This window comes from Polypterus senegalus, chromosome 13 (assembly GCF_016835505.1).
Source record: "Polypterus senegalus isolate Bchr_013 chromosome 13, ASM1683550v1, whole genome shotgun sequence".
In the NCBI taxonomy this organism is placed as follows: domain Eukaryota; kingdom Metazoa; phylum Chordata; class Cladistia; order Polypteriformes; family Polypteridae; genus Polypterus; species Polypterus senegalus.
In genome coordinates, this window is record NC_053166.1 from 85,132,664 (window position 1) to 85,156,681 (window position 24,018).

The following is a 24,018-nucleotide window of genomic DNA, read 5'->3' on the forward strand; positions in this document are numbered from 1 at the left end:
AGCTGCACTCCCAGGTACTTATAGGTCTGTACCCTCTGCACACAGTCTCCTCTGATGATCACGGGTCCATGAGGGGCCTGGGCCTCCTAAAATCCACCACCAGTTCCTTGGTTTTGCTGGTGTTCAGGTGTAAGTGGTTTGAGTCGCACCAATTAACAAAGTCTTTGATTAGCTTCTTATACTCCTCCTCCTGCCCACTCCTGATGCAGCCCACAATAGCAGTGTCATCAGCGAACTTTTGCATGTGGCAGGACTCCGAATCATATTGGAAGTCTGATGTATATAGGCTAAACAGGACCGGAGAAAGTACAGTCCCCTGCATCGCTCCTGTGTTGCTGACCACAATGTCAGACCTGCAGTTCCCGAGACGCACATACTGAGGTCTGACTGTAAGATAGTCCACGATCCATACCACCAGGTGTGAATCTACCCCCATCTCTGTCAGCTTGTCCCTAAGGAGCAGAGGTTGGATGGTGTTGAAGGCGCTAGAGAAGTCCAAAAACATAATTCTTACAGCACCACTGCCTTTATCCAAGTGGGAGAGGGATCGGTGTAGCATATTGATGATGGCATCCTCCGCTCCCACCTTCTCCTGGTATGCGAACTGCAGAGGGTCGAGGGCGTGGCGGACCTGTGGCCTCAGGTGGTTGAGCAGCAGCCGCTCCATGGTCTTCATCACATGTGACGTCAGAGCAACAGGCCGGAAGTCATTCACCTCACTAGGATGTGATATCTTTGACACTGGGGTGATACAAGATGTTTTCCAAAGCCTTGGTACTCTTCCCTGTTCCAGGCTCAGGTTGGAGATGCGCTGTAGAGGACTCCCCAGTTCCAGCGCACAGGCCTTCAGCAGTTGTGGCGATACTCCATCTGGACCCACTGCTTTGCTGGCACAAAGTCTCCTCAGCTCTGCTCACCTGCGCTGCTGTAATTATGGGTGGGGATGTCTCTCCTATGCTGGTATCAGCAGAAGGATGGTTGGAGGATGCAGTACTCCAAGGTGATAGTGGGTTAGAGTGGTCAAACATGTTAAAGAAGTTTGCTCTCTCCACGTCTCTCTCAATGGTGGCACTCCGCTTCAAGCTGCAGCCAGTGATGATCTTCATCCCATCCCACACTTCCGTCATGCTGTTATTCTGCAACTTCTGCTCCAGTTTTCTCTTGTACTGCTCCTTTGCCGCCCTGAGCTGGATTCAGTGTTCCTTCTGCAAGCGCTTAAACTCATGCTGATCACCGCCTTTAAAAGCCATTTTCTTCTGGTTCAAAAGGCCCTTGATGTCACTTGTAATCCATGGCTTATTGTTAGCATAGCAGCGTACTGTTCTTACTGGAACTACAATGTCCATACAGAAGCTGATGTAATCAGTTGTGCAGTCAACAACCTCCTTAATGTTCTCACTATGTGATCCCTGCAGAATATCCCAGTCTGTAGTTTCAAAGCAGTCTCTCAGAGCTTGCTATGCCTCAGGGGACCACTTCCTGAATGAGCATGTGGTTGTAGATAGCTCCCTCACTCTTGGTTTGTAGTGAGGCTAAAGCAGAACCAGGTTATGATCTGCTTTCCCAGGCGCAGGCAGCGGAGTGGCACTGTATGCTTCTTTAAAGTTTGCATACAGTAGGTCAATAGTGTTATTTCCCCGGGTGTTACAGTCCACATACTTGGAGAAGGCAGGTAATGTTTTGCCCAGCGTTACATGGTTAAAGTCTCCAGAGATTAGCATAAGCGCCTCAGGGTGCTCATTTGTAATTTAGCAACTGCGGAATGGATGACGTCACTCGCTATCTCTGCGTTCGCTCGAGGGGGGATGTAAACAATAACAACAATCATGTGTCCAAACTCTCTGGGCAAGTAATAGGGATGCAAACTTACGCCCAACAGTTCCATGTCCCTGCAGCAAGTGGAGATTTTAACGTTTACATGTCCAGTGTTGCACCATCTTGTATTGACATAGAGAGCGACACCCCCTCCTTTCTGCTTCCCACTGGTACTTGCGTCTCTGTCTGCTCTGACTGTGGTAAACCCGGGTAGCTCCATGTTAGCATCTGGGATGTTACTTGATAGCCACGTTTCACTAAAACACAGCAAACTGCATTCTCTGTAGATCCTGACATTTTTCATCAGTGCAGCCAGTTCGTCGATCTTATTTGGTAGTGAGTTCACATTTCCCAGGATCACAGAAGGCACCGAAGGTTTGTAGCAGTACTTTCTTGCTAGACACGTGGTTTTTTATTTTAGCACTGCCGATGTAGCAGTCTTGAAGTTCGTATCTCCACCTTGAGGGCTGCTCTTTTTCCAAAATGAGATGCCTCCTCCCAAGAGCACCCTGTTTTTATAGTTTCCCTCACTGGGCACCATCTCAGAGCTGTAGGTAGAAAAGGAGACAAGACGGTTAGTGATCACGCCCCCTGGTGTCCTAAGGGTGGAAGTGCTCATCTTTGATGTATTAAAGAAAGCAACTGTAATCCTGAACTTCACATATGTGTTAGTTTCAGCAACATCAGAAAATAGGAACAGTTTTGAAATAATATACATCCAAAACAAGTATGCAGTTCCTTTTTGTATTATGAAAACCTGTTCTGAGTGAATTAAATTAGGTTAACGACGAATGAGTAGACAACAAAATCTGTAAATAAAACAAATTTTGAAATTCACTTCTTGTCAGCAGTAATTTTTGCAGTATGTGATGAGACAGGTCTACTTTAAAGTTTTGATGCGAAAACAGGGCCATATCTGGCTCTTGATCTGTATGTAACTATATATTCATTCATAATAACTGTTCTCTCAAACTGCACGTTAAAAAAATAGCAGCATTACCAAACAAGTTTTGGGTGTGCTTTGGGAACCCATATATCACATACGTTAGCAATTAGTTGAAAAAAGTATTCTTCTTCAAATGTAATACTTTACACTGTATAATGTACAGTATATGGAAACAAATTTCTTGCTGTTTTATTAACATGTTTGTTTTTTTCCAGGTACTCTTTCCACATGCCAAAGACATACATGTTGAATTCCCACCTCCCCATCCATCTTCTAACCTGCTTATCCATTCCATGGGAGTAGGGTACCATTGCCTATTCTGGCAGTTTTGGACAGCAAACTACACTGGACCTGACAAAATATACTGTGATTGGCAACTCTAATTTTGTCCATTATACAGTAATATGAAAAAGTTTGGGAACCCTCTTAATTCTTTGGATTTTTGTTTATCACTGGCTGAGCTTTCAAAGTAGCTACTTGCTTTTAATGTATGACATGCCTTATGGAAACAGTAGTAATTCAGCAGTGATATTAAGTTTATTGGATTAACAGAAAATATGCAGTATGCATCATAACAAAATTTGGGCACCCCAACAGAGATATTACATCAGTACTTAGTTGAGCCTCCTTTTGCAAATATAACAGCCTCTAGACGCCTCCTATAGCCTTTGATGAATGTCTGGAAACTGGAAGGAGGTATTTTTGTCCATTCTTCCATACAAAATCTCTCCAGTTCAGTTAAATTTGATGGCTGCTGAGCATTTACAGCTTGATTCAAATCATCCCATTGATTTTCGATGATATTCAAATCAGGGGGCTGTGACGGACATTCCAGAACATTGTACTTTTCCCTCCGCATGAATGCCTTTGTAGACTTTAAACTGTGTTTTGGGTCATTGTGTTGTTGGAATATCCAACCCCTGTGTAACTTCAACTTTGTGACTGATGCTTGAATATTATCCTGAAGAAATTGTTGATATTGGGTTGAATTCATCCAACCCTCGACTTTAACAAGGGCCTCAGACCCTGAACTAGCCACATAGCCCCACAGCATGATGGAACCTCCACCAAATTTGACAGTAGGTAGCACGTTTTTTTCTTGGAATGTGGATTTCTTCTTCCACTATGCAAAGCGCTTTTTGTTATGACCAAATAACTCAATTTTTGTCACATCTGTCCAAAGCACTTTGTTCCAAAATGAATCTGGTTTGTCCAAATGAGTATTTGCATACAACAAGCAACTCTGTTTGTGGTGTGAGTGCAGAAACGGCTTCTTTCTCATCACCCTGCCATACAGATGTTCTTTGTGCAATTTGCTCTGAATTGTAGAACGATGTATAGATAAACCATCTGCAGCAAGATGTTCTTGCAGGTCTTTGGAAGTTATCTGTAGGTTGCCCATAACCATTCTCACAATCCTGCGCATATGCCACTCCTGTATTTTTCTTGGCCTGCCAGACCTGGGTTTAAAAGCAACTGTGCCTGTCGCTTTCCATTTCCTGATTACATTCCTTACGGTTGAAACTGACAGTTTAAACCTCTGAGATAGCTTTTTGTAGCCTTCCCCTAAACCATGATACTGGACAATCTTTGTTTTCAGATCTTTTGAGAGTTGCTTTGAGGATCCCATGCTGTGATTCTTCAGAGGAGAGTCAAAGGGAAGCACAACTTGCAATTGACCACCTTAAATACCTTTTCTCATGATTGGACACACCTGTCTATGAATTCCAAGGCTTAATGAGTTAATCCAACCAATTTGGTGTTGCAAATAATCAGTACTGAGCAGTTACATGCATTCAAATCAGAAAAATTACATAGGTACCCACATTTTTGCACAGCCAGTTTTTCACATTTGATTTAATTTCATACAACTAAATACTGCTTCACTAAAAATCTTTGTTCGGAAAAAAATCCAGTACTCAGATGTTCCTAGGAAATGAAAGACATACCACTGTTATCTTTTTTGTTGAAAGTAGAGTAAACTATTATGCAGGCTGAGAGGGGTTCCCAAACTTTTTCATATGACTGTAAACGACAGTGCATTCTAATGCATTGGCAGTGCATACTGTTTTCTTCTTCTGGATTGCCATTATTCTTTTTATATCTGTCCTGGAAAACAAATTGCATTAGAGTACGATGCCACCAACACCAACCAACAGCCTCCAACACCAAACAAGCAATTTATTTGAGATTTAATGCAAAAATTTTTGCGAAATACTACAGTTAATATCTTTTGAAAGGTGAGAATAAGCCTCTGTTTTAAATAGCAATAATTGTGCTTTAAGATTTGAACAAAGTACAGTATATATGGAATTTGCTCCTAAAAACATGTGAGTTGTCATCGGGAGATTTGAAAAGTCAATGTCCTTTTGTTAAAAACAATAAAGGCTTTAAAAGTAATAACAGAAAAGTGATGTGGTTTAATTTGGCATTGGTACTTGGTACTTTTTTACACAGAGGCTCTAATGATTTAGCTCAACCTGATAATCTCTTCTGAAATTTGCAGCATAGTAATGAAATAGCCTAACATTAAAGCAATAGTAAAGTGAACAGAATCCTAATCTGTAAACAAGTAAAGAGATATATTGAGTTTGTCAGACACTAGAGTCAGTTCACTTGAAATATAGCACTAAGTAAATTTTTTAAATATGATGTTCTAGTGGACTTCAGACTCTAGAGAAATTGTCGACTTCTGCCCCAGTTCTCCAACATCCACATACCTAGAGAGACACATGTCACACATTGATACGGCGACAGTGATGTCATTGGCTGAGAGAAGCCACAATTCAGGTGTTAGTTCTCACAGCAGGGGTAGCTCTACTATGAAATTGATGAAGTTTAAGTTTCAGGGCCCCAAAGGTAGCTCAGCCAAGAGTAACCAAGGACCACGTGACAAGTATCAGGGTTGCTCAGCTGTTCTTCATAATTCAGCTGACACAAATAAAATGCAAATATAAAACATCACAGTACTGCTTTTTTGTGTAGGTTTTATTGCTATTGTAAGACATGTTAACAACTCTAAAGATTCCTAAATAATAACCTGAGAAAAAAACTAAAACACGTTGTTTTTAGTTGAGCCTCCAAAGGCTTGTTTCTCTCACTTTAACATATATAGCAAAATGCAAGACCCTAAAACTACTAGCTTCTGTCAAGCACAACAATGCCATAGTAATGGAAAAAGGAACAGAAAAAAAGGCACAAGAAAACATTAAAAATTGCAGAAAAGACAAAGTAATAGTTAGCAGATTTTGAAAGGCTACTGATCCTATCCATTTCCTCAAGCTTCCTTTTATAAAGGACAAGGGTCCCTGTGACAGCACAAATGGATGCATGTATCCATGGCCTCTGTGTCACATGGCCACATCATAACATTGTGTGCATTTTGAATCTCAAGAAACTGAGAAAAGTCAAAAAATATTATATGAAAAATGTATAACAAAAAAGTGCAAAATCAGCGGTAGGGCCCATGGCTGCCAAAAATCAGATTGTTTTTTTGAGAAAAAAAGGCAATTTTAGCAGTATTAGAGGACAATAAAGTAAGCTGCTATAGACTTCAAACAGATGGATTAGCATAAGAAACTCCTAAAAAGCAGATGGGTTCCTACCTCTTATCAAACCTTTCTAGTAATGAAAAATGAGAGACAGCAGATGAGTTGTTACAACTTCCGGAGGCGGCTGCTAGAAAAGTGAAGAACGAAAAGCTTGACTGTGTGCAGTGGTTCATTTTGTGAATCGGTTTGTTAAACAGAAGCTCAGACACTGAGTCAGATGTTATGATTGGTCATATATTTAACAGATAGGAAAAAGACAAGAATTATTATTATTATTCTTTTTGCCTGCTAGATCATTAATTAATAACTCAGTAACAGAACTCAAGTAATCACTGTTTAAAATATTTGTTGAAGTTCAATCAATTTGCAAAGCATGTTATCAGTCAAACCATGGTATCTATAATGATACAGAACCAGGCCTATGATCAGAAATATTGTAAGGATAAGTCCAAAGACAAAAATCTCGAAACTAGCTTTGAGCTATAACTCCCAGATTTGTCACTCTTCTGAAAGGTGCCCATCATTAAATCCCCTAAAAAAAAACGTGTTTCCTCAATGTTTTTCTTTTTTTATGTCACTTTTCTCTGGCATTTCTTTCTTTCTCTCTTTTTTTTGCAAAAGTGCTTTCCTTTTCACTAATAGTTTGTCTATAAGTGATTAAAATGTATATTTACAATAAATAAAAATCTGAAAGTACATTATTCTTTAAATACCATGATGGCACAATAATTCATGTTACCTGAATAACTTAATCAATGCATGATGCCATAAGTGCATCAACAAAACAAAATCTCAGAATAAATGAAAAAGTGAAAAAAAATCATGAAAAAATATAGTCAATTACTCCTGGTCCTGCCATTGATAGACCAAGACAGTATTCTTTCATTCTTTCATATCAATTTAAAGGTAATCTTTGTTGTTTAGAAAAAATTACATAAATGTTAATCACCTAATTTGACACCTTCCTAAAAGGGTGAACATTGCTGCAGCACATTGTATACTTCTCTGTTAATATTTACCTTGTAAGTGTGGGCTTTAAGTTTCGGGGTCTTAAAAAGGTATTGTAGTGACCCCTCCAGAGCAGGCACAGGCAAATAAAACATGCACGAGAACATGTAAAGGCCACTCAGGCGATTCATATACACTCTCACCATGTTGTTGTCTTAAGAGATACCATTGTCCTATCATTGTCTAAAATCTTTTCTAATGATATTATTAGCTCTGGCTCGTCCTCAATATTACCAGAAGTGTACCTGTTTTTGTTTATTTTCATTACTAGTTCCATATGAAATATCATTGGTGAAAAGGCTAAAAATAAAGCCCACCAAGCTTGTTTTATAATTTTTAAATATGTCAAATTCTAATCATTTATGAATATTAGAAAATGTGATCCCACTCCCTCTAACTAGTGCCACCACTTCTCAAAGAATAACTGCATAGGTTATAACTCTCAGTTTCCCACAGCATAGTTTTTGTTCAGCTAGTAAGATGTTTCAGTAAAGAAAGTGACTTTCTTGCGTCCATAAAACACTTGGAGAGAATTATACTTAAAAGAATAACAGACACGTTGATTTCACGTTTAATTTATAAAGAGCTAAGTAACTGTTGTGAAAAACAGACATGAGAGTAAAACAAACCCTTTTAGTCCGTGAAACGCTTCTTAGGCTTTTGATGTCCAGACAAATTTTTCTTTGAGATATATTGGTCAAGTCTTTAAATGGGGTTATTATATTGCCCAAATGTTTATAAAATATCAATATTAATTTGTGAGTGCAACAAAATGCTGAACCTGTTTTACAGACTATGATATTGGAAAATCTTTTAATTCCAGAAGCTTGAATGAATCCTTACTTTATCCATCAGGGGATATTTGATAACCTAAGAGGGGTTTATAGAGCTTGCATTTTTCCTGAAATGAAACAATACCTCTTATACATGAGTTATATGTTTTTGTGTTTGGTAAAATGGTAAGAATTTCACTGATACACACTAGAACAAAAAATTCTGAAACATTTCAAAATATGTTATTAACAAATTTCTGGAAATCTACGGGAGGGCTGGGGAGCCCACATATTATCACCAAACATTTATAATTCCCATACAAGATTTTAAATATGGTCTTCCATTGTCTCCATTTCAAATTATGCAGTACGCAAGTCCAATTTTGACAATAGGATTGAATTACTTATTTGAATCAAAAGAGATGAAATCCAAAAAAGTGAAATAATTACTGAATTTTTGACTGTTGTTAATACTCCTATAGTTTATAATTTACAAGGAGTGTCCCCTATTGAACAGACAGATGCTTAACACAACTGACATGCTTAACTCCATCAGTTTCAGCTTTCCTGTACTCTTGTTTAAGCTTTGTTAAAAATGGCCTACGATATTTTTATGTATTTCTATTTTCCATTCTGACAGCCTTGTGGTTAATTTTAATGTCAGACTGATTATCTCTTTTATGGTTTCACTTACATTGCGGTTGCCCATGTCACCTTTGAAGTCTTATCAAGTCAAGTCAAATTGGGCAGCATGCACTGGTACAGTGCATTGCTGTACCCATCACACGACGAAACAGCTCAGCATCCTGGTTTGCAACCCCCAGGCAGACACGTGGTCCAATCCCACCCTTCAGAAATGACCCTCTATCTGCTACAGCCAGGTGTTTCATGGGAGTCCCCTTGGCCTGGCCCATCCACTTGGGTCCTCAACAATGAGGATCCTGTGAGCTGGATCACCCTCAGGGAATCGTGCCATATGGCTGTAGTGCCTTAACTGATGCTCCCTCACAATGCAGATAATGTGCCTCATTCTGGACTCCATGACCAACCGCTCATCCGACACAAAGTCAAACCAGTGGTATCCAAGGAAGAGACACACTACCAAAGGAGTCCAGTGTTTGTCTCAGGTCACTGGATAGTGTCTATGCCTCATAACCATATAGCAATACAGGAAGCACCAGAACTCTAAAGATTTCATCCTTTTGCACTGATATAGGGAGCACCACATACCCCTTTTTCCAGCGACCTCATGACCCCCCATGCTCTCCAAAGTCAGTCATCTTCTGACTTCATAGGAAGAGTCATCAGAGACATGAATGTCACTGCCGAGGTAAGTAAACCTCTAAACAAGGTCGACACTCTCTCCACAGAGGGACTGCTGATGGCTCTGTCTAAGAGGTCATTAAAGAGTTATAACATGTGTACTTGAATAAAAAGAAATTGATATGAGAAACTCCAATAACAGTATTAGCCACAAACACAATTGTATTGTGGGAAGCAGTGGTACAACTTAATACTCATCCCATTCTCCAGCTTTTTGTTTGCCAAATGCATCATGTGTTAAAAAAATCCTAAATTTAATTATCAAAATCTTGTATGTTTGCCTTTCTATTAAAGCAGACCTATATACTTTTATTTTATTCATTAGTACTCAAATTCTTCACAGTTCAACATAGAAATAGATTTCCATCACTTATTTTTCTGATTCTTTTTCTCACAATGCTGGATTCATGCGTAGTTTATTTATTCCACACAGCTTGTGGTATGTAGGATGCTAGTTGTCCTTAGCAACTGCAGAGCCATGCTGGCAATGCTTATGGCATTATGTCTGCTTAGCTGCATGCTTTGACTTCTGCACCATTTAGTTGGGTTATGTGCAGATAGAAGATGTTTGTACTATACATGGTTTCATCTTAATCTGTCATGGGTGTCTTTCAGGCAGAGAAAGTTTCACAGAGTAGTGCAGTTATACAGGTTATGGCTTATTAGGTATATTGTTTTCCATAGTGTATTAAGCTAATACTGTGAAAATGCAGTAGAGTAACCCCTCAGAAATATTTTTGCGTAATATAAAAAGAAACTAATGATAATAAAGTAAAATTTACTTTCATTATCAGGGGCCGGAGGTTCCAATCATTTTAAGTCAAAGATTTCTTTAGCTTCATTAGTATAATTATTACTTTTTTTTTCATCTATCTATCCATCCATAATGTCATCCAGCCACTTCTGTTAAGGGGTAAGCTCAGATACACTGATGTATTCTGTAACTCTGTGATAGGCAGTGTGATTTTCTATGCTGTGGTGTACCGGGCAGGTAACATCACTTCAAGAAATGTCCATTGAATCAACATGCTGATTAAGAGGTCAGGTTCAGTTATCAGACACGGTAGCAATGTAGGAGAGAATGAAAATAAAAGTGATAGTCATTATGAGCAATGCTGCATATCCGCTCTTTAACACACTAGCAGAGAATGTTTAGTAGATTTGCGTCACAAAATGCTACTGGGGCTGCTTCATAACTGTGACAATATTCTGTTACAATGCTTCATTGTGACTGCTCTCTTATGATTATCCGTGAAAGAAGTGTGTGTGTGTTTTTTATAATTTTAGTATGTATTTTTAAGGGGGTTGATGCTCTTTGTTGGTTATAATATCTGTTGAGCTTCTGTAAAAAGATACATTTCCCTCTTACAATGGATGGATGGATGGATAGATAGATAATAAAGACACACACATAACACATACATGTTATGGTACAAGTCTGTTAAGAATATAATAACTTTCCAGTTTTGCTTTATAGTTAATTTTTAATTTTACTGTTATGACAGTGATGTGATCATCAGAACTATTTTGGTTTGAATACAGTTTTTTTGTGTATTTACTTTTGTGTGCACTGCCATTTTGTGTGTCTGGTTACTATTATGCCATATGATTGCAATGCATGTTATATACGTGGAACATGACTCGGGACATTATGGGAAATCTATCTATCTGTCTATCTATCTATTGTCAAACTTAAAACCACAGGATGTCATTTACACAAATGGGGAAAACACTGACTAAAACAAATATTTGGGACATGGCAGGTCAACCAGAACCCTGGGAGAACATGCAAACTTTACATGGACATAGTCTGGGCCAGGATTCAAACTCAAATCATTGTGTTATATTATCAGGTACTATATATTTTATGAAGGCAAACTAAAAAAAGCATTTGGTTTAACATACTGTGCCAGAAGAAAATATGAATTCTAAAGTATTAAATGATGCAAAACAAAAAAGTTCAAAAAACAAAAACAAAAATATATATATATACACCCCAATCTACATACTGTCAAATAAACGAATCACACGCCGTGGCACAACACAAGAGGCTTTAGCCTGACGTCCAAGGTTCGATTCCCGAGATGGGGTGCAGTGAGTGTGTACGCTTGATGAGCCCAGAATCAGGGCGAAACACGTACCGCATAGTTTGCATTATTTGAAAGTAAAACTATTTAAATATATTAAATATATATATATATATCAGCGCTTCCCGATTCATTTAACCTTCGCACCCCCTTGGTTTGAGAAGAAGTTTGAAAAAATATGAGGTTAATGCAGAAAAACAGATCACCAATTGAAGCTTTATTAATATGGATACTTTATTCGCCATCAATAATTGTTTTGGTAAAGCCATACTCAGTGTAATCCTCCTTCCATTTTCTAATTTTTTCGTGACTAGCCATGATTAAATGAACGGTAAAAAAGTAAGCGCGAAGCGAGGGTGACTTATTCAGGCAGGCAGACGACAGCTCAATAGCTCGAATTTGGATATAAGTAGGTTCTATTTAGTCGACAGAAATATGTTTGGTAGGAATGTAAGTTGAATTTAGTCTTTAAATTTCTATGGTGAAGAAAAATTTATACAATGATGACTAAATTTAACTTACATTCCTACCAAACATATTTCTGTCGACTAAATAAAAATTACTTATATTTAAAATTTAAATAGAAAAAAAGATTGGTTCGTAAATATATACATTGGTTCAGATATATATATATATCGGTTCGGATACATTGGTTTGAATATATACATTGGTTTTAATACATCCGTTCTGATATATATTTCGGTTCAAATATACAGTGGTGTGAAAAACTACTTGCCCCCTTCCTGATTTCTTATTCTTTTGCATATTTGTCACACAAAATGTTTCTGATCATCAAACACATTTAACCATTAGTCAAATATAACACAAGTAAACACAAAATGCAGTTTTTAAATGATGGTTTTTATTATTTAGGGAGAAAAAAAATCCAAACCTACATGGCCCTGTGTGAAAAAGTAATTGCCCCCTTGTTAAAAAATAACCTAACTGTGGTGTATCACACCTGAGTTCAATTTCCGTAGCCACCCCCAGGCCTGATTACTGCCACACCTGTTTCAATCAAGAAATCACTTAAATAGGAGCTACCTGACACAGAGAAGTAGACCAAAAGCACCTCAAAAGCTAGACATCATGCCAAGATCCAAAGAAATTCAGGAACAAATGAGAACAGAAGTAATTGAGATCTATCAGTCTGGTAAAGGTTATAAAGCCATTTCTAAAGCTTTGGGACTCCAGCGAACCACAGTGAAAGCCATTATCCACAAATGGCAAAAACATGGAACAGTGGTGAACCTTTCCAGGAGTGGCTTGCCAACCAAAATTACCCCAAGAGCGCAGAGACGACTCATCCGAGAGGTCACAAAAGACCCCAGGACAACGTCTAAAGAACTGCAGGCCTCACTTGCCTCAATTAAGGTCAGTGTTCACGACTCCACCATAAGACACAGACTGGGCAAAAATGGCCTGCATGGCAGATTTCCAAGACACAAACCACTGTTAAGCAAAAAGAACATTAGGGCTCGTCTCAATTTTGCTAAGAAACATCTCAATGATTGCCAAGACTTTTGGGAAAATACCTTGTGGACTGATGAGACAAAAGTTGAACTTTTTGGAAGGCAAATGTCCCGTTACATCTTGCGTAAAAGGTACACAGCATTTCAGAAAAAGAACATCATACCAACAGTAAAATATGGTGGTGGTCGTGTGATGGGTGCTGCAACAGGACAATGACCCAAAACACACCAGCAAATCCACCTCTGAATGGATGAAGAAATCCAAAATGAAGACTTTGGAGTGGCCTAGTCAAAGTCCTGACCTGAATCCAATTGAGATGCTATGGCATGACCTTAAAAAGGCGGTTCATGCTAGAAAACCCTCAAATAAAGCGGAATTACAACAATTCTGCAAAGATGAGTGGGCTAAAATTCCTCCAGAGTGTTGTAAAAGACTCATTGCAAGTTATCGCAAACGCTTGATTGCAGTTATTGCTGCTAAGGGAGGCCCAACCAGTTATTAGGTTCAGGGGCAATTACTTTGTCACACAGGGCCATGTAGGTTTGGATTTTTTCTCCCTAAATAATAAAAACCATCATTTAAAAACTGCATTTTGTGTTTACTTGTGTTATATTTGACTAATGGTTAAATGTGTTTGATGATCAAAAACATTTTGTGTGACAAACATACAAAAGAATAAGAAATCAGGAAGGGGGCAAATAGTTTTTGACACCACTGTATACATTGGTTTAGATACATTGGTTGAGATATATATAAATTGGTTTGCATAGATCCGTTCTAATATATATACATTGGTTGAGATACATCCGTTCAGATATATACATTGGTTGAGATATATATATTGGTTGATATACAGTACATTGGTTTAAATATATATATTGGTTAAAACAGATTGGTTTAGATATATACATTGGTTCAGATAGATCCGTTCAGATATATACATTGGTTGGGATTTATGGGCAAGCACAACGAGGCCACCCATGTTTAGCATCTTTCTTTCGCTTCATCATTGCTTGAACACTGTTGTAATTGTGCACATTTTATACAAGTAGCATACACCTGTCTGTCGCGTTTTGTTTCATAAGCCCTCTTGGTTGGGGGTCCTCGATTTCAAAGCACTTTTTTTCCTTTCATTATTTAAAACACTTGCACAGATACCCGCCTCGCTCCGTCCCGCCCCGGCTCATTGTACCCGCCTCACTCGCTCGCTCTTGTCCCACCCATGACAAATTTTCTCTCAAAAGCAGAGTTACCAGAAAGCATTAATCGTAACCACAGTTTTAAAACTAACATAACCACACACAAGCATGTACACGCTCACACACGCTCACACACACTCACAAATCGTGGGTCGCACGTACTACTGATTAAGCGTATCTGTCAAGGGCGATTATTTTTTCACCCCATAAAACAGATTCTTCTCAAAAGCTGAGTTACCAGGAAGCATTGATAGCATCCGCAGTACCTCCCATTTTTTCACCTCAACAGACGCTGGTTTATCATTGACCGAAAGCTGCCCGGTGATTTCTGTTATTCCATATTGGCAGCATTTCATTAAAGGGCGATCTGTTTCAGCAAGGAACTTAGTCCTGTTTGCTGAAAGGATGTTATGGAGGAAAACACTGGAATAGCGCTGTTTCTTCTGAATGTTTATCAGTGATCAGGGACCAGAATGATCAGAATATTCCTGCTTCACAAATAACTGATGTTTGTTTTTATTGTAAAACTGAGAAAACCACACACACACGCGTACACAACACAAACACCCAAACTCACAAATCGTGGGTCGCACACACTACTGATTAAGTGTATCTGTCACGGATTATCACTTTTTTCACCCAATAAAACTTTAGTTTGTCAAAGTCAGAAAGCAGAGAGGTGATTTCTATTATTCCTTATTGGCAGCATTTAATTTAAAGATGATTCATGTCAACAACGTGAAAGAGTCTCTTATTTTGACAGGGCGAACTTTTTTTAGGCTTAAGCATTTTTGATTGACTTACAAAAGAAAATAGTTATTATTTACCCTCTTTGCTTCAAATTGGCTTTTTAAAAAACCTTTTTGATATAATTTATTTACGACAGTATAAAATAAAAAAAGTAGTGCTCAAAATTAGAATGCGCGTATCTAACAGGAAGAGGTGGTTATAAGAGTAAATTGCTGACTCGCAGTTAAATGATCACTGGTTTGTGTCCTGGGGGATTCTTTTCTGTTATTTTATTTATTTATTTATTTTTACAAATTGCTTTGAGTAGTAAGAAAGGCGCTATAAAAACGTAAGGAATTAATAACAATAATAATAGTAGTAGTAATATTATTATTAATTATACGTGTGAATGCAGGATCAAATTCAGCCGCTGCGTAGTGGGGTATGAATAGGGACAATACCACGAGTTCATTGAAATAATTACACAGCAAGGTGCACACATAATGCGTATATTACTGAAGTAAAGGTTCATATAAATTAATTATATACAACTTTTTAACAAGTTGAGAGATGTCAACTGGTTAAAATGCACGAAATTATACATGTATTGCTTTATAGTCCACACATAATGTATGTATATTATTAAAATAATGATATAAAAATCCTATAAAATGGTATAGAATCTGTGTCGTAGACTTATGTTGTGTCAAATTTCTTCAAAGAAGTTTTTAATTATTTTGCTTTAAAAAATCTTACGGCAAACATGTGAACCTTTGAAAATCACTGATCTTAATCAATTTGTTTTAACGCATGCTCCATACAAAATTCTGTCATATCTGTTGATGTCCTGATGTCTGCGTTCTAAGGCTGCAGGTTTATTAAACGCTATTGACGTTTTACCGGGGTGCTCTGTGATTGAGAGCGAACACTAAACTTTGTTAAAATGATATTGAAAAATACCAGTCGTCAGTTGTGTTTTCAGTCATTTTGGCGTGTTTACTGTTCTGTTACCAAAAAATTCTTCAACGGGGCTCATCAACAAAGAAACGTGGATAGTAAGATTTAGTAAAATATCAGTAATAATAATACATTGCTCGACACCCAGTAACACTTTACAAAGACATTTAAAAGACAGCTCGTTAAAATAAATGTAGCAATCCATTGTCATACTATAAGTGACAGCTTGCTCTTAAAACATTTACACAGGTGGTTTTTCCTGGGAATAAAAAAGGAGAAAAAAATTCACGGGAAATGTTTTGTTGTTGAACTCAAATTTCACCTCCGCCATATGAGTCATTAAAACTATTGGAATAAAATATAGTTCTATATAAATAAATAAATTTCCTATCACACCCACCCTTTCACCCCTGTACATTGGAGAGGAATCTCATTTTCACAGCAGGTGCAATTATCCTATAAAACACATAGGAGTTCTGTGCACCGTTTTCATGGGAGATTAAAACTCATCAAATGTATTTAAAAAACTTTTAGCAGCCTGTGGCATCCCTCATCTGCAGTGGTCCATTACAAAATGAACACCAGGTAGTTAAAATTGTGAACAGTTTCTTTAATAAGCCTATCAGACAGTCTTTTATAACGTTTTCATATCGACTGTGTCTCTTAATCCCTTCTAGCAGAGGAGACACTTATTTCCACAGCTTGGTCTATGCTGTAGAAATGTGTACCCCCTGGCTTCTGCTTGTAAATTAATACTGGAATTACAAAACTTTCCACAGTTTATTTAAGTAGATTGAAGGAAGTCTTCTATATCACTTTTTTGTTTACTATGTCCTTACTCATCCACTAATTAAAGGGCTTACACTGGCTTTTTTTAAGTATGTCTATGAAAATCACTGTGAGTAGCCAGAAAAATGCTATATATATGTAAGATATTATTATTATTATTATTTAGGTTTTTTAAAATCCAAATAAACCTGATAGGACTTCTTCTAAGATATGTGCCACTCTAGGGTACCAACAATGTCAAACTGATTAGGAAATTTTGTGATCATTTTGTTTAAAGTATATTAAGCAAAAAATAACTTTTCATCATCTTCTCATTTCTAATTTGGCATTTCAGGATACAGTATATACTGCAAATATACATTTAAATTGTATCTGCTGATAATTATTTACTCGTGTGCTTGAGTTTTCCATAAAACAGCTTCAATATGTGCACAAAATATAGGTGATAAAACACACAAATTCTGACATTAGCATGACTGTTGAAGGAAAAACATGTATTAGAAAGTATTCTATGGAGTTTTCATAAATTAATCATTATATAATCATATATATATGATTTTCTTGTTTTTTTGATTTTTTACTGCCACTACACAGATCAACAATCCCCAACTTGTTCACTGTCAGAATAAGTCTTTGAACTTTTTTCCTGTATCCATTAATACATTTTCTGGGTTTTACTACCCATCTGAAAGAGTTGGCATTAGGTTGGATGGCACATTTAAACTGTAGCAGTATGAGCGAGTGTCAATGTGGCAAGCACAAGACTGGCATTTCTTTCCGTTTCATTTTTTGTCCTCTGGCCCAAGCCTGTAAATCTTTTTTGTAAATGGGTGGCTTGGATAGAGGACAGATACTAACAATTTTCAAGGCTATCTTAAAACAATACTAAAAGATATTTGTGTATGTGTGTTGTAGTGCCCCATGTTGTAAGTGTTAGTTCCATTGAAGAAGTCAACTTAAACAAAGAAAATGTACATTTTGCAGGTTTGTTTGAAGTGTTTTAAAATTATAACCATATTATTAATTGCTGCGTGAATATCATTTTTTCAAAGGGATGACCTTTACTAATGTCAAAAAAGACAAGCAGGGCAACATGAAAAGTTATTTGTTGAGTTTAGGAGACAAAGGATACTTGTAAGGAAGTTCATGACAGTGCTATTGGTGTACATTCTGGAATTTATAAAACTGCTGATATTATTTCACAAAGATGTTACTGGCCTGGTTTTATGCTGACATTAAAATGGCTATGTTTTCTGATAATTATAATCATTATTTTAATTAAAAGACTATAATTGTCAAAACAGATTCAATAAAATGTTTTAATATCTCAGTTGCTGTTTGTCAGACTCTTTAATTGACTTGTCCTACAAATGTGTATCAGTGGATATTTGGTACTTCATTTGACAAATAATATTAATTTTTCCAAGTCTCATATATTTCAGATAGATAGGTAGATAGAACTTGTCATCTAAGGGAAAATGTGCTTCTTTTTTTTAACAGAGGCTGAATGAATAAATAAATTAATATTAATATAATGAAATAAACAGCCAATCCAATAACAATTGTCTAATGTTTATTCTGCAAGCAACACTTGGGGCTCACAACTTTGAGGCAAAAGCTCAGTTGTAGAAGTGAGTGTCCCTTTGAGTGGAGAGGACAATGGGACACAGTAGACTTGAAAGTGATGTAGAAGACTTTCATCAATCTTTTACCATGGATTTCAGATAATATTAGTTATCCAGGGTTCATTTTGAAAGCAGCAGACAGGGTGCACACAAGCCCATGGATCTGCTCCAGCCATGGAAATGAGTGTTCCCTGTAGGGGATAGGATGCAGACACATAGTGGAGAAGATTAGATAGATATGGCGTTATTTCAGTGCCACTATTCTGAGCACACGTAAAAAAATATTGAGCGCACGTAAAAAAAGATTGCAAGTGCAAGTGTTGCATTTTGAAGAGAAATTTATTTTGAGCGTACAAAAGCTGAATTTGAGTGAACAAAATTCATTGCTGCGTGCAAAAAATGTATTTCAGTGTTTGCGCTTATCCATATACACACACACAATAGCACCCCTCTCGCTCAGTTTTTTCATTTGCGCTTGCGCAATGTGTTGCTTGCGCTCACAACATTCTCTGCTGCGAGCGCTCAACTCTCTGTACACCGTTATAAGTGTGCCACAAAACCAACCAATCACAGACTTGGTTTCAAAAATTCTGATTGGCTCTTACGGTCTCCAATCAGCTCGCTAGCTGCTGCATTCCGGACACCGGAAACACTGTCCACTCAGCCTCGCTTCTTGCAGATAGAGGGAGTTTTGATTTACTCTGCAGCCAAAGAAGAGATGGCAGAATCAAATAATGGCTCCAATAATACTACACCACAGTATCAGGTGAGTTTAATTTTTTTTTGTGAGAATTTAGTAATTTGCTGTCCTTTCTGTTTAATATGCCGTGAAATTGTAGTTACAGATGCAGCTGTAGAGTTTAAGCTAGCCTAATGGGTAATTACCAGCGTAGTTGTCTTACTGAGGCAGTGTATCCCAATCATGCTTTTTAGGGTAATGGTGCAGTTGAGTCAGCAGTAAGAAATCTGGTGTCTTTGCTGCTTAACAACATATCCACAAATCCTTCAGGGAGGCCAACAGAGAGTGGGCAGCCGGAGCCTAGAACTCTGACTATCCAGCAAGAGATGACAAGGTGTTAGCTTTTTTGTGTGTGTGTTTTTTTTTCTAAATGTTTTGCAATCTTTTCTGTTACAGTTATTTGTTTTATCGATTTATCAACATTGATTTCTAAATTAAAATGTGCTATTAAGGACTGGTGTCATATTTAATAACTTTATTAAACAATAACCCTTATGTTATGCAACACTGCATTTTTAAACTCATGCATTTTCATCACACAGATCATTTCCAGGACATTTCAAATCAAACTTGAGCCGTGGTAAAAAGAGATGTTTTACATCTACTAAACAGCTTGTTAAGGCAGGCAGTAAGACCACAGGCCTCAGTTTTTATTTGCTGTCAAAAAACACATCCTACACTCCTTTGCCAGCTGAGGAGCTTGAACTCCTACAAGCTGGCATGGGGAGACAAACCGTGTCTCTTCCAGAAGATGGTGACCATGCAGAGGTAAGGTTGTATAGTCAGTATTAAAATAAGTCATTGGCAGACGCATTTAGCCTGAATCATATGCCACAGTCCATTTAGTGTTCCATTCTGCTTAACTGTGTTTTTAACTAAGATTTCAAGACTTCTGGAAGAAACCTTTCCAAAAATGGAATATCTTTGTGGAGGATGGCTCTTGCATAAGGCAACAGGTTTGTTGTAAATTCAGTTTTTATGTGTGTTTTTGGCATTCTTGCGTGCTCATACTGCATTAGAATTATGTAGTTGATACTTTTGCTGCTTGATTGTATGTGCTATCTTTCTGTCAATAAAGGTGGCAGTGGTCGTAAAGCTCACTGTAATTCCACCTGAAACAGAAGGATATTCTGTCAAAACACTGAAAGCTGTGTCAGGAGGTGGCAAATCCACTTTTACATTGTACCTCTTCAGGAAACATTAGACACATCTCCTCTACCTCCCGACTCACAGCACTTTTCAAAGATGCCAAAGAAGTTATGTTACCAGTGTAATGAAGTTATGCCTCTGCAGATGCTTGCAGTACACATTAATACGCAAAGGAAAATTCTCTCCTGATGAGACTGATGATGAGGTGAGACAATTTTGATGAAGTCAAAATGAGCAATTTTAATTAAATAATATAGTATCACAATTACTGTTTTAATTCTGCAGGAATCTGAGTTATGCATTGTGAAAAGCAAATGCAAGGTAAACCTAGCAAATTACTAAAAACCATAGTAACTACAATAAATTTTGTATCGGTAATGATCTTTTTCCCACTATGCATAACATGTACCCCCTTTTTGAAATTGTAGGTTATTTGTCCAATATGCACTAAGGACTTTCCTGAAGATGAGATCACAGTCCACGCAAGTCTGTGTGTGGATAGGTAATCTTTTTCAGCCATTTATGAAAAATGTTAATCAGTAACAGTCCACGCAAACATATGTATTTTTTTTTACTTTGTTTCGTCAACAGCTTTCAATGCATGGTGCCTGAAGAAAATGACCAAACTACATGCACACCAACTCAAACTTCAGTATGCACAACAGACAGGTAATCTTTGCTCTATTATAGTTCATATACACACTATTATGCAGAACCATTTGTTAAAATTATGTGTAAGATCTTTTAAACAATAGCTGGGTTTTAATTTCATATAAAACATTTTATGATCACACTACTTTAAATTATGGTTAAAGATTGTTGCACAGAACATGCTGCGATAAGTTCTAATCAAGTTTAATGTGGTAGCCTCTTTTAATCTAAAGATGATTATTTTTCTTTGAGAACTTAGGATGTTTTCTACCCTGTTTTTGTTAAGCGTGGAAGATGTATTGCGTTGCCTTGAACAACAAGTCGACACCACAACAGAATTTAAGTTGTGTGTGGACAGAGAAGACCTTCCAGACAGAGGCATTCTCCAGTGGCAGAGAAAAAAATCTGCATCTCCCACCAGTGTTCTTAGGGTGGTTTTCATTGGAGAGGCAGGCGTGGATACAGGAGCACTTAGGAAAGAGTTTTGAGTGGTGAGTTGCCTATTACCTGTTTTGTCCTAGTGTCAAAAAATAATGGATAACTTAAAAATGCGGATATTTTTTGTATGAAAGACATGATTTCAGGTATTGAAAGCAGATTCTTTGAAGGACCTGAGAACAAGGGCAAAAACCCCAAGTATTCTCTGACCGATCTTGATAATGAAAACTTCAGGTTGGTTACATACAAGCTTTGTGTATTACATTTAATACGCATCCGATATTTTTGTAAATTTTACCTGAAAATGAATTATAATCATTTGTCTTCACAGAACTGTTGGTGAAATAATTGCAGTCAGCCTCGCCCAAGGAGGCCCATCTCCTGCCTTTTCAAAGAATGGTGCTACAATTTCCTCTGCTCAGGAGAGGTTGATTTCAGCTGTCTGTCTAAGGAGGATGTTGCAGATGTGGAATCTTCCCTGCTCATCAGCAAAGTGAGCACCTGGTTTAGCTCTGGCACATGATATATTATGAGTATGGTGTTTTTAAACACTTTTAACCTTCTGTATTTCCTCTTTCACATTATACATTTCCAGGTTGAAGATGCAGCAGACATACAGTCTCTGATGTTGTGGGCTGATGAAATTGTCACCTGTGGATACACAAACCAGATAAAGATGGATAGTAAGGAAAGCATGATACGGTAAGCGAGTCAGAGAGATCATTAACCCATCCCCAACTAGTTTTTCATTTTGTTTTGTTTTCTTTAAGTGCCATTGTCTTACACTCTACAACAAGACTGATTCCAATGCTACAGCAGCTCAGAAAGGGCATGGAACTGTATGGTCTTGTGAACCTGATGGCTGTAAATCCTGAAGCTTGCCACAGTTTGTTTGTGCCTGGGAAAATCCTCAAAGTAAGTATTAACATAGCAGCTTCAGTCTGATCCGAAGACAGTCCACTTATCTGTACTGTAGTTATCCTGTATTTATTTATTAGTTTTGAATGAACAATATATCTATAATATAATCTACTTTATTTCCTTATTTACAGCCAGACGCTGATTTCATTATGATGAGCTGCCAACCACATTTCAGTGAAAAGGGGACATCTAGGGAGAGAACTGAGAGGAAGATCATAGATTTTTTGCAAGATTTCTCGCAGGAGATTGAAGCATCAGGTACTATATAGTATTAGCTGTATATACCTATAGTATTGTGTATATATACCGTATGCATCTGTTAAATATTTTTGCTTTAACATACAGGGCACTAGGAAGTATTCTTAGTTGTTAATTTAAAACATTGTAATCCAGATTGCTTTTTATTTAGAAAAACTTCAGAAACATTTTCAAACATCACAGATGGAAACACAGGCGGTGCAGGTGGTGAAAAATCAGAGTCTCTTGCTGTCCAGCATGTGCTCCAGTGGATGACCGGCCAGTCCCATGTTCCCATCCTTCCTGATGAAAAGAGACATTTCAAAATAACATGCAAGTTTGACCACGAATGTAAGGAGCGGCTGGGAGATCACTCAATTTGTTACCCAGTTGTGAGTGCATGCACTTGTACTGTGACTTTTCCAGTGCAGCATCTGGACACGTACACAATGTTTAAAACCATAATGAGTGCAGCAGTTAGATATGGTGGTGGATTCCACAGAGTTTAACACATTGTTGTCTTGTAATTTGGAAACTAAATGAGTAAAAATGTTTCTAAACATTAGCTGTTAAGATGTTCGTAGCTGTTTCATGAAAATGATAAGACTTCAAAACTTTGTGTAGGGTCCTACGTTGATAGATATTAAGCAAGTGCTTTGTTTGATTGTCTACTTGTAATCTGAATTGTAATCTGTAATCTTTCAGCAAAGAAATCCAGTATTTGAGAACAAAAGAGCGTTGACTTTCACGTCCATCTTAAGTGTCACTGTTGGTTTGACACCAGTAGCAAGAATTGTATATACAGGTCACGACCGTAAGATTCTGAATGTTCCAAGGGATTAATTGTTCTCTGAAGTCCCTCAAGGGTTTCCTCATCCAGTGGGCATTCAATTTCAGCAACCACAACTGTGCTGTTAGATTCTTCTTGCAGTACAGCACTCTCCCAGTCAATGCCTGGATCCTGAAGCTCCTTCAAATCCACAAACATATATAATAGTCATTATTCCAGAATAGGTACTTTTGGGAGTAATGTTATTTTGTGTAAGCGTTTTTTCCAATAAATACAACAATTTAAAAAGAATGCCTTTGTTTTCATGTTCTTCTTACTGTGATTTACATTAGTGGTAATTGATAGGCAAGAATGTATAAAATCACCAGAAGCATCTCGCAGATGTGCCACAAGTGTTTAATATGTTAATTTCAGAAGAGCAGAGTTTCAGAAGAGCAAAAAATTATGATCTGGTACCTCAAGTCTCTCGCCCTCATCCAGCTCTTGTAGATGTCCCATACACCAGAGCTGTTCAGGAGTGAGACCACCTTCTGTCCTGAGGGGATGATTATTCCATCCTCCAACAAAGGTGACAAGATCTGCTCGGAGTCGAGGGACAAAGATGTAGTGGACACCAAAGAGATGAATGACATCTGAAATGTCAAGCAGGCCATCCTCCTCAAGTGAGTGAAGAACATCATGGTACTTGCTAGTGACTGCAATCCAGACATCACGCCAAAGTCGTTCTACTCTGTAAATACATTTGAATTTGGATTTATGGTATTATATGCTTTAAATCAATATCAGAACTGCTACAACAATCTACCCATGCAGTCAAT

General features: G+C 37.6%; 1 protein-coding gene across 1 annotated transcript; it reads left to right on the forward strand.

Annotated features, from left to right (window-relative positions):
* The first annotated feature begins 21,388 nt into the window (after window positions 1–21,388).
* On the forward strand, window positions 21,389–23,491 carry LOC120543314. The gene is made up of 6 exons (XM_039776348.1): window positions 21,389–21,486; window positions 21,607–21,745; window positions 21,848–21,954; window positions 22,023–22,167; window positions 22,305–22,431; window positions 22,583–23,491. The coding sequence occupies exons 1-6, from the start codon at window positions 21,389–21,391 to the stop codon at window positions 22,684–22,686; spliced, it is 720 nt and encodes a 239-aa protein (XP_039632282.1). The 3' UTR covers window positions 22,687–23,491.
* The last annotated feature ends 527 nt before the right edge of the window (window positions 23,492–24,018 follow it).